This window comes from Danio aesculapii, chromosome 2 (assembly GCF_903798145.1).
Source record: "Danio aesculapii chromosome 2, fDanAes4.1, whole genome shotgun sequence".
Classification (NCBI taxonomy): domain Eukaryota; kingdom Metazoa; phylum Chordata; class Actinopteri; order Cypriniformes; family Danionidae; genus Danio; species Danio aesculapii.
Window position 1 is genome coordinate 40,613,890 of NC_079436.1, and position 12,050 is coordinate 40,625,939.

The window sequence follows — 12,050 nt, forward strand, 5'->3', positions numbered from 1 at the left end:
TTCAGTTACATAGACTTAAGCATTCATTTAGTTGTTCAAGCGTAAAACGAGATGAAAGACCTTTGTAACCACGCGAGTAGGAACAGGCTAGTGCAGAAATTCCATTGAAAATACTGGGGTAAAACAAACTGTTATATTTTAAAGACATGGCAGGGGAAAATGGAATTTAATGCAGTGTTTCTTGTCCAATCTGAGACCCAATTTATATCCTACAGTGCATCCGGAAAGTATTCATAGCGCTTCACTTTCCACATTTTTTATGTTCTTGAGTGGCCAAGCCAGAGCCCAGACCAAAAATTCTATTGAACAACTCTGGAGAGATCTGAAAATGGCTGTACTTGATGCTGTAATTGCTGCCAAAGGTGCATCAACAAAGTATTGAGCAAAGGCTGTGAATACGTATGTACATGGGATTTTTTTTTTTCAGGTTTTAATTTTTAATAAATTTGCTACTTTTTTCACATTGTCATTATGGGGTATTGTGTGTAGAATTTTGAGGACATAAATTAATATAATCCATTTTGCAATAAGGCTGTAACATAAACAAATGTGGAAATTTTCCAGGTGCACTGTAAATCTAAAAGGCAGTGAAGATGATTTTTAAAGAAATCAGATTTTACACGTGAAAATTTTGTAATGGAACAGTTCGCTGTAAGCCCTTGGGCTGCCTGGCTGAAAATTAAAAGTCTGTGTGCATATAGTCTATTAGGAATAAAACAATAAACAAGGGGAAGAAAGGATTTTTGAATATGAAATATCACACTACATCCTAAACTAAATATGACATTTCATACCTGGTTATAAAGTTATAAAATCTCAGCTGATAAGAACAAACTAAAGGGTTGAAAATGAAAAGTGTGTTTTTATTTACATCAGGTCATTCACATCGAATTTCATTTGGGGAAAAAAAGACACAGTGGCGCAGTGGGTAGCGCTGTCGCCTCACAGCAAGAAGGTTGTTGGTTCAAGCCCTTGCTGGGTCAGTTGGCATTTCTTTGTGGAGTTTGCATGTTCTCCCCGTGTTGGTGTGGGTTTCCTCAGGGTGCTCCGGTTTGCCATACAAGTTCAGACATGCGGTATAGGTGAATTGGGAAAGCTAAATGTCCATACTGTATGTGTGTGAATGAAAGTGTTTGGGTGTTTCCCAGTAATGGGTTGCGGCTGAAAGGGCATCCGCTGCGTAAAACATGCTGGATAAGTTGCGGTTCATTCCACTGTGGCGAACCCTGATTAAAGTGACTAAGCCAAAAAGAAAATGAATGAATGAATGAATAAACAGAAATGTAAAATATGGAGCAATCTCTGGCTTTATTAATGTCTAATCATCTTGTTTTATCCCGTTCCTTCTCGCAGTGTCGTATGACTGATTTTTGCATTATCAAACCACAGTTTGAGTGAGTGAGTCACTGACTGTTTTATTAATTTCTATTTCATTGTTAATTTAAAGCTTTGAGTGATTTTCACTGGAGGATCAGAATGTTTAATCAAAATAATTGTAACTTGTTTTTTGGAAATAAAAGCATTCTTCATGTGTTTGAAAAACGACGAGTGTGAGAAACATGATAGGCTTCATTTTGGGGAAAACTAAATCTTTAAATGTTAAATACATTATAAATTTATGTGGAGCAAGACTTTTTCAACATGATATGTACTGTTGTTTTATCATGTGTGCTTTAGACTTTATCATATTTGTAATGAATGTCCATTTACCTGGCTTTGGTGGGGAAGTTCTGGCTCAAATCCTTCATGACATTGAGAGCGTCCACAGAGGGAGCTGCCAGGATACGAGCAGCAGTCTGAAAGCTGAGATCTTGAGGAGGACGATAAAGAACACGTTATCCTAACTTACATTTCTGCTCTTGAAATACTGAAATTGAAATAGCCATGACCTGCATACGGTATGCTGATTTTGCCAATATAACATATAATGAATTTGATGTGGCAAAGCTCTTTTTTCTGCACCATTGGGAAAACTGCGTTCAACTGTCTTTGTGTGTGTGTGTGTGTGTGTGTGTGTGTGTGTGTGTGTGTGTGTGTGTGTGTGTGTAGGCTCAAAGGTTTTGCTAAATGTGACTAGTCTCTGATGAGTTTACCTTGATAGAGCAGTAATGAGCTCTGGGCTAGAGGGAGCTGTGTTTGACAACCATACAAGGCCAGCAGAACCACAGCTAATTAACAACGCTTGCATACCGTCAGAATGAGCATTGTGCTACCCAAGTGTTCCCTTAGTCACAGGTACTGAGTTTGAAAAGCCTTGAAGTAGTGGCAAGGATGCCAAATATTGGTAAGAAAGACTTAAAAATTATTTTTTAAAAATCAATTAAAAAAATTTAACTTTAGCAAAGATATTTCATGGATTTAATTTTAATATATATGTGGGTCATTTATACACATACAATATTCATACAAGTATTTCTGAATTAATAAAGTCTTCTTATGTGCTAGCAAGGAAGCAAGCAATTAAAAAGGATTTGATGGCAACTGTGATTTCAATTTCTGGTGCAATGCAGCAAAATATGAATAGCTGCTTTTGGTGTGCTTTCTCATAAAACTTCTCATAATAAATCACACATTAGATAAGCAGCCAGGGAGAAAGCACTCTTTTTTTCTGGCAAATCAAATGCATTTAATCACATTTGAGTTGATTGATTTTATTTGTGTTACGCTGATCAAATGCATTTTTGACCACCTCTGAATGTGTTAGAAAGTGGACAAGGTCAAAACTATTTTAGACCAAGTATATACTTGTATATGATGTGTTTGGTATTGAACCCTTTGAATCAGACTGACAAAAATGTGGCATGAAGCTGGTCTCTCCTATTTTATTATTAATACCCAAGTAGGTTTTTGTTTAGGTTTCAGACTCAAACTTGCCATTGTAACTTACAGTATAGTTTTATTCTGGTCTGGAGATTACAAACCAACACTGAATTAATGATCTGACAAAGTGAAGCCATGTCTTTACCTTTTTTCCCAAAATGGTTTTACAGTGAAAGCATTTTTTTTTGGTCAAAATTGTCCACCTTTAGATAATTTATTTATTGTTACATTACATTAAATGGATGCTTTTTTTAATTTATATTTATTCAAATCTTAAAAATAGGATTAAATATTCACAAATAAATTAGCTTACTGACTACTAAACCTTTCACAACAAGTGTTTCCCATCTTATAAATCCTTAAAATAAATAAAAAATAATAAAATTAAAAAAGTAAAATTTTTAAATAAATAAAAATACATAAGTAAAAATAAATACATAAAAATATAAATAAATAAAATCAATAAATATTTTATAACTTTATTTCATATTATTCAACAGAAAAAATGGATTATGCTGGCGCTCTCAAAAGAAATTAATTAATCTGACATGCTTTATTCTTTATGTGGCTGGCTGTTTCATGCATGTGCCATACTTTAGGGTGCACGCACTTCAGAACCAATTGTAAATTCAATATTAAACCCAGAGTTAACAGAGAATGTTTATTATGAGTGTTTTGAAGCCACCAGATCAGATCTTAACTGGGTTGGATTGGTGGGTTTTTAACTCAAAACCTACTCTACAACTCAAGTATTCAGTTCATGCAACATGCCACTAAAGCCAATGAAAAGGACTTAAATGGGAATTTTATAGATGTCAACAGTTCAGAAACACCCACCTTGCATTTGCCAGACTTTAAGTGGAGCCATTTCATTGGTGCTCTCAATCAAATGATTCCGGAGCTCCTTCAGCTGTTCCTTAAGTTCAGGGTAAATGGTTCTATAAAATTCAACAGTATGCGCTGCAGTCAAACATAATCTCAAACATAAGCATGCAAGTCAGTGGAGGGTACTCTTAAATATACATGAGCCTTTCAATTACTTCAGTTTGCCAAAAAGAAAGCCCTGCACTTCATCCACGGGATCATTTTCACCTATTACCGTTGCATTCGCATCAGCTCCAGCTGTAAAAAGTAAAGAAACCACCAATAAATTTGCTATGAGAATATCTTTGAAACATTCTTTTAAAGCCACAATAAAAAAAAAGATATCTGGCTGATATCATACCATGAACTTGTGTATCGTCTTTGGCTTTGTACTCCTGGTTTTTGATAGCCAGTTCCACTCCATATCCAGACAGGTGTACTTTACTTTTACTCGGGTTCTGCATGGGTCACAGAATATGTGGAAGAGATATTCGTATTAAGATGAAAATACACTTATAAATTTACTAATATAACATTTTTAATTCTCACAGCAAGGAAGTGCCGCAGAAAATAAGTAATCAGGCCCTTGTTGGCTTTTGAAAGCATCAGCTGATGGAGTCTGGAGAATTCTTTGGTGCCCATTTGAGCATATAGAATCACAACTGGTGCATCGGGATTGGCCGAGTGGAATCTGTGATCACCTTTGAACAGGTATGGCTTTGGCCTGAAAAGAAAATGCATTTTGGATATCATTCCCTGAAATAACCTCTGAATGAATTGTTGTTTATGTATGAAATGACATCGCACCAGTTCATTCTTTGGTATCACTGCTGTAAATTGGGTCTCTACTTTCTATACGAGTCCTAATTAACAATATTTTCCAAGCACACCCAAGAGACCAGTCATATAAACATGCATTTTGAAAGTCATTCCAACAGGCTTACTAATTAGGAGAATAAACATACAGAGAATTTGAGCAATATATATATATTATAGTATAATACTGGATGAAAGGCTAAGTATAATACTGGATGAAAGGCTACGGCAAGCCATTCAAAAAGAATTAGGGGAATATATACATATTAAGAATTTAAGAAATATAGTAATAGTAATAATAGTATAGAATAACACTGGATGACAGGCTACAAAATACCTTGTTGCTAGGGCTGTGCAATTAATCGAAATTCAGTTAAAATTGTAGCTTTTAACGATTATGAAAAAACATTAATCGAGATAAAGCGATTATTGCATCAAATATCGCCCCCTTTCCAGTTGTACGCATTTGTTGCTCTGCAAAGCTCAGTTCCACGTGAAAATGACTAAAAGCATGTACTGTAATGTAACTTTTGCAGCACGGGATGCGCACACACATCTAAAGTCATCTTAATGGGAGCGCTTTAATGGTCAAATACATGCAAATTTGTGTCAAAATGCGGCGTTTAGTGATTATTCCTATTAACCCTCATTTATGTAATAAACAAACGAGTTGAGAATCAAAAGACATGTGAAATTGAAACCATAAATCAGAACGGTACTGCTCTTAAAGTGACAGCGCTAGGCATGGGACGATAACCATTTTCAAGGTATACCGCTTGGAAAACTCAAGGTTTTAAAACCGCCAAAAATTTCTGCTATACCGTTCCTATGGTATATGGAAGTTTGTTTTTTTTACGTTTTGTTTTAAGTTTTTTTTAGGACAACAGTATTTCCAGCAGAAAAGATCTTCAAACACACCTTTTTAAGTTGAAAGAAATCAGTTTTTGAAACAAATAAAGACAGCAGAAGTCAATTATTCATTTGAATAATTTAGGCTGACAAAAGTTTCACAAAATAAAATATATTCTGTTCAAAGGGGGAAAAAGTTTTCAGTTTTTTTACCCAGACATTTAAATGGAACATATTTTAGAGCAAACACAATACTGTGATATTTTTATCCAAGTTTATCATACCGTCAGAATCTTACACCAACCCATGCCTAGACACTGTGCAATAATCCAGCTGCCAACTGTTTTTAATCATTATTAATTAAACAACAAAAGCACAGAATCACTCACTGCTCTCGACTGAAGTACTTGTGTAGCTGTAATTAAAGTTTCTTTCTTACAGTGAAGATGCTTAAAGCACAGTTGGTTTCATATTTTTATTCTATTGTATTTATTTCCCTTTATTTACAGGGAGGAAAATAAATGTATATGTACAGTTGAAGTCATAATTATTAGCGGCCCTTTATATTTTCCCCCAATTTCTGTTAAATGGAAAGAAGATTTTTGTAACCCATTTCTAAACATAATAGATTAATAACTCATTTCTAAATAACATTAACATTTTACTAGATATTTTTCAAGATACAAGCATTCAGCTTAAAGTGCAATTCAAAGGCTTAATTAGGGTAATTAGGCAAGTTATTGTATAACAGTAGTTTCTTCTGCAGACAATCGAAAAAATATATTGCCTAAATGGGCTAATAATATTGATTTTAAAACGAGTTTCAATATATTTAAACCTGCTTTTATTCTAGCCAAAACAAAACAAATAAGACTTTCTCCAGAAGAAAAACTATTATAGGAAACACTGCAAAAAAAATCCTTGCTCTGTTAAACACCATTTGGGAAATATTTATTTATTTATAAATAAATAAATAAATAAATAAATAAATAAATAAATAAATAAATAAATAAATAAATAAATATATATATATATTTCACAGGAGGGTGAATGATTTTGACTTCAACTGTATATCATTTTGAATAATCGTGATTACAATCATGAACAAACTAATCGTGATTATGATTTTTCCCATAATCAAGAAGCCCTACTTGTTGCTACTTACCGTTCTAAGGCATTGTCCAGCATGGCTTGTAGCCTTTCTGAATCACAAGATTTCTGTCCATGTACATTAAAGAACGCTTTACAGCCAGGTGGAGGAGGCTCATTGGATGCAATCTGCATAAACAAACAGCAAGATTTGAGGACATGACGCAGAGTCAAACAGGTTCTCCCCAGATATCGGTTTACATTTAACAGCTATGGAGAGGAACTTACCTGCTGAAAGGAATGGATGGTGGATGAGTAGGCCCTCAGAGATAAGGAGAACTTCAGCAGGTTTAACTGCACTGGGCTCAGCAGCTCACCGGCTCTCTTCAGAATCAGGTCATAGTAAGCCTGATCCGTGTCTGAAATATAGAGAAAGAGTCCTGTAATCTGACTGGCTAAATGCATTTCAAAAGCAACTCTACTAAAAAATAAGTAATTATTTGAATTAACTATAAACAAAATAAAGGGATAGTTCACTCAAAAATGCTCGTAAAATACTGTCATCATTTACTCTACATTTCTTCCCAACTTTTTTTCTTCTGTTGAAGACATAAGAAGATACTTTAAAGCATGTTGGAAAATGAGAACCCTTATTTTTCTACTATGGATGCCGGTTAACTGTTTTCATAACATTCTTCAAAATATCTTTTTTTGTTCAACAGAAGAAGAAACTCAAAGTTTTGGACACAAGACTGAACAGGATCCAATGGTTTTATATATTCATAATGAAGATCCTTTACGTTCTTTGATTATATAACTAAAAAGTGGGGGGAGTAACTTTGCAGCAATTGACCCTTCGCTAAGCCCTGCCCTCCTTAGTTACTTTTGTTATGCCTGTCAAGCTTTCGTGCCTATTACAATATGTATGCGCCGGTGTCAGACATTCCCAGGGATGTACAGTAATAAGTCCTTTTTGGCAAACAGGTGAGATATCTGAGAAAGCCATACAGATAAGAACTGCAGTGTGCATTACAGGGAATATTCAGGACATAATACGCAACCAATTAGAAACTAATTTAATCTAAATTGAAGCTAGGTTAGCCTAGCAGCCTCATACGCTGACCATTCAACAGCTTAGTTCATGCACAGCAGGATAGGTGACATTTAAAAATAATCTAATAATAACAAACTAAACCGTGATTTCTCTTTTTTAGCTAAAAGCCTGATAGACCAATTGTTGTGCAATGAAACATAGCGTTACTAACCAACGAGGAAATACGCATGGACAGTGCTTCTACAAAATTAATTCAAAGAAAGAACAGCCAGAAAGTTGAAACTGATGAATTTGTGCCAAATATGAGCATCATTGACCCATAACAATGTACAGTACCTATAACTGTCAGTATGTTTGTGTGCTTTTATACAGTTTCTATTCTAATTTGCAGTTAAGTGGATAAAATAAATAAACTGAAATGCAAATCAAAGTATAAATAGCAGAAGTGAACAGACAGATGTTCCCTACCAGCAAATATTAATCCACAGACACCAACCCAGTATAACGTTATCACCAATGACTAAATCTCCAAAAGACCGATGAAATTGTAGCAAACATGCAATTGTAATGTAATTGAAGACTGGTGAATTGAAACTCTGACATGGACATGAGTGTTATGAATTATATTCGTATATTGATCACAAGAGCTTAGTTTGTGATCATATCTCTGTTTTGTTCAGTTGATATGTAATCCAAATATTCGTAGCTTAAAACAGATGGAAATATGACTGGATGGTGCTGCTTTTACGGCCCCTCACACAGCTTGATCCACACTGGCATTTCTCCCCTTGGGAAACTTTTACCAAACTTTTAGGATTACAGGTAACAGATTTGAGCAACCCATATATACAACACTTTGGCTTGTTTCCCTCGCTCGAAAGCTTGACAGACCTCCTGCGCATAGCGAAGAATTAATAATATGGAAAATAATAAACTTATAATAAACATCTAGGTGCTGAGACTGACATTTAGATGAACATGGTGGATATGTTTCCACAATCGTTGCTATTCATTGTTATGAGAACAAAGAATATTTGAAATACAAACTACACATTTGCATATACAAGGCCGTGATTTGATTTAATCCCTTCTGTGCATGACACATTGATGTTACAGAATAGTGTACTTAGTGTACTAGTGTACAGTAAACACTGCAAATATTTCACATAACAATAAAGGAGTAAAATAAAGCTGCATAAAGTTTGCTGCAAATGCTCTGCAGTAATTAAATGCAGCCAATGTACAGTAATATAAACTTACTACTAGGGATGCTCCAATCAATGGGCCGATAATCACATTTAATGACTTGATCCATACTCGCCAATCTGGCCAATCTCATAAACCGATCACAGGAGTTTGAATAGTTAATAATATAACTTCTTGTATTATACTTGTTGCAATAAACAGTAGTTTATAGGCCTATTTCATTTTAGTAGAGAATCAATGGATTTATAGCTGGCCATTTTAACGTCTTATGCATCAAATATGCGCTCCAAACTTTTAATTGATTGAGATATGTTGAATTATTCTTTTTATCATTTGCAATGTTTCCAAATTGCATTGTTTGTAATTTTTCTTTCCAATTTATATATCTGTGTTATATTATTATATATAATTATAAGCTTTATAATTATAATATTGAAGCATTAGAATCAGTACTCGGTGTCAGCCAATGACCAAGACAAAGAATCAGTACTCTGTATCGGCTGAAAAAATCCTGATCAGAGCATCCCTACACTGTAAAACCCAACACTCAAATAAAATGAGTGTAGTTAACTCAAAATTGACTGAAAGTTAATTCTACTCATTTGAAAAGAGCTTTGAACTCAGTGTTGAAGGTAATGAGTTGATTAAATACCTCATTACTTCAACTTAAATGGAGTCCATTCGCAGTACTCATATTCATACGTTTTTTAACTCAAATGGTTTGTAGCAATTTCCTCAAACTGTTCGAGTTGCCTTAACTTATTGGGTTTTACAGTAATCAGCTGGTTTGAGTTCTCTTCATTTATTGGGTTTTACTGTGCTCAATTTGCTTCATTTACTCAAATGGATTAAGTTCAAAATACTCATTAGGATTAGTTTTTGAACTTAAATGGTTTGTTGCAATCGATTTCCTCAAATGGTTTGAGTTACCTAAACTTTTGGGGTTTTACAGTGTACTTACTACATAAAAAATGATGCAATAAAGCACACAACATTACAGTTTAATACATTACAGTAATTCATTACAGTACACTTCATTAAATATGGTGATAGCTGCATAACAAACATCAGACTGACAGGCTTCAGCATGTTTAAAATTTGAAATGAAAAGATCAAATATTACCATCATGATCATTCTCAATGTTCTGGTTGGCTTCCACAAAGGCCCAGAACTTGTCCTGACTTTCCTCAGCAAGGAACTCACTGTAAAATACAAATCATCTTTTACTGTTTGCAAACTGTAGCCTGTCCTGAATGTCTTAAGCAGGGAACAAACTGTAGAATAGTATGGCATCATAAAATGTGGAGGTAAACATCGTTTGGTCATCATTGTTGTGCGTTGAAGCTAACCTTGCTTCCAACAGGAGAGGTGTCGAGGGCCATTTAGTTGTCAGTGTCGTTGTAACTGCTTTTGAGTCCCCATTGACAGAGTCGACAGAGGCCAGAGCCAGCAGTGCAGCACAAAATAGCCACATCTTTCCACAAAATCCTGAGAAAACGAGACAGAGACGTGTCTTTGCTTGAGGAATGTTACTCATATAATGCCATAGACGCTAAAGCAGTTAAACGTTTCAAATATGGAAAAGAAAGTGAAAGGAACTTTAAAACTATCCGATTTTCACTTTACTGGATTAAATACGCCACATTGAAACATAAAAAACGTAGAAATACAAACGTAGAACATGCAAATCTTGCAGTAATCGAACTATCATTCATACGTTTCTGTTTGTTTGTCTACTTCATTTGACAGCTTGTAGAGAACAGCGCGACTTGTCTCTGGGCCAATCAGAGCGCTCAGCGTGGACATCGAGATTAGCTTCATCCAATCAGAGATGTTATCGAGCGCAAGTTCCGGGTTCTCTTTAACTTCCTGCATTACAACTAATTCTTTCCAAGCTTATTTTTATAGGATGAATTAAATTTTCATTACGTAAAACTGGCGCTTAAAATGCAGTAAAGCAACTGATTTCGTATGATCTACTTAATCATAACACGAACGACAGCTAAACGTTTTAACACATTAAAGGGTGTTTCAATACCATAGCGTGTCCTTACCAAATACAAAACTTACATAAATTACTTCTAAATTAAAAAGAAGAGTTTAAATGAGCTCACTTCTCTTACTAGCGAATTAGCAGTATATGACATAACTGTGCAAGCATGACTGATCGCATGCATTTTGCTTCAACCTAGATGCAAAATGCACGATGTGATGTATTCGCACACACTATTGTTGCAACAAATGCAACGCGACAGAATTATGTGGAGGTAATAGCGAGCAATCATACCAACACCGGCTTCGGAATCTGCTTCGTGAGTTGCCATGTTTGGACGGTATAAGTGGCCCATGCTATGGTTCATGTGTGGGTCCTCTTCTCCCTGCCTTTTCAGAAATACACCATTAAGCGTGCGATAAAATCGCATATAATATTGTATCTGTCCAAAAAAATACAATAATAAAATATTATGCTACATATTATAATATATATTAGGATTTTAACTAAGAAAAAAACACATGTGTTACTTAAGTGTTTTTTTTTCCCGCAGGATACTCGTTAGACAGCTTATCCCCACAGTCGCCATTTTGGCTCAACAAGACAGTGAGTGAGTCTCTATTTTAACGTGAGAGAATGGAAACTGTATATATTTGGACAATACGTTTATCTCATGATACAAATATAGCATCTTTTCATTTGATTTCTATCCCGCAACTGTGTGTGATGACTTTTTGTGCATCTTGTTTATTTAGATAATTTATTAATTGTCAAACTCAAACTTAAAAATGCTTCATATCATTTGTGTACTCACTGACTGAAAATTGTACTTGTGTATATTTGATTAAGCCAAAATAATTCGCATCAAAAGGCAGGTAATTAAAGTAACAATTCCCCCAAAACTGAACGTTCTGTTATCATTTAGGCCTACTCACACGTCACTTAAAAAAAAAGATATTTAAAAGAAAGCTTAAAATCATAAGACTTCCATGGTATTTGTTTTACCTCAGTGGTTACCAGACTTTAGCTTTCTAAAAAAATATCTTGTGTTCAACAGAATAAAGAAACTCAAAAAGGTTTGGAACCATGCACTTGAATGTGAGTAAATAATGAGTAAATGTAAATATTGGGGTGAAATATTCTTTTAAATGGGCGACGCAGTGGTGCAGTAGGTAGTGTGGTTGTCTTACAGCAAGAAGGTCGCTGGTTCGAGCCTTGGCTGGGTCAGTTGGTGTTTCTGTGTGGAGTTTCCTTGTTCTCTCTGCGTTCACGTGGATTTCCTCCGGGTGCGGTTTCCCACACAGTCCAAAGACATACGGTACAGGTGAATTGGAAAGGCTAAATTGTCCGTAGTGTAT

At 34.9% G+C, this 12,050-nt stretch overlaps 1 protein-coding gene across 4 annotated transcripts in view; it reads right to left on the minus strand.

Moving 5' to 3' along the window:
• uggt1 (UDP-glucose glycoprotein glucosyltransferase 1) overlaps window positions 1-10,182 on the minus strand; it is a 60,385-nt gene extending 50,203 nt beyond the window's left edge. For all 4 annotated transcript variants that reach the window (XM_056479364.1, XM_056479350.1, XM_056479357.1 and 1 more), the window contains exons 1-9: window positions 10,049-10,182; window positions 9,822-9,901; window positions 6,727-6,857; window positions 6,515-6,627; window positions 4,234-4,408; window positions 4,046-4,142; window positions 3,861-3,942; window positions 3,658-3,758; window positions 1,711-1,810 (exon numbers count right to left, since the gene is read on the minus strand). In XM_056479364.1, coding sequence (XP_056335339.1) covers window positions 1,711-1,810; window positions 3,658-3,758; window positions 3,861-3,942; window positions 4,046-4,142; window positions 4,234-4,408; window positions 6,515-6,627; window positions 6,727-6,857; window positions 9,822-9,901; window positions 10,049-10,173 — 1,004 coding nt within the window. In that variant the 5' untranslated portion in view covers window positions 10,174-10,182. The remainder of the gene's footprint in view (window positions 1-1,710; window positions 1,811-3,657; window positions 3,759-3,860; window positions 3,943-4,045; window positions 4,143-4,233; window positions 4,409-6,514; window positions 6,628-6,726; window positions 6,858-9,821; window positions 9,902-10,048) is intronic.
• Between the last annotated feature and the right edge of the window lie 1,868 nt (window positions 10,183-12,050).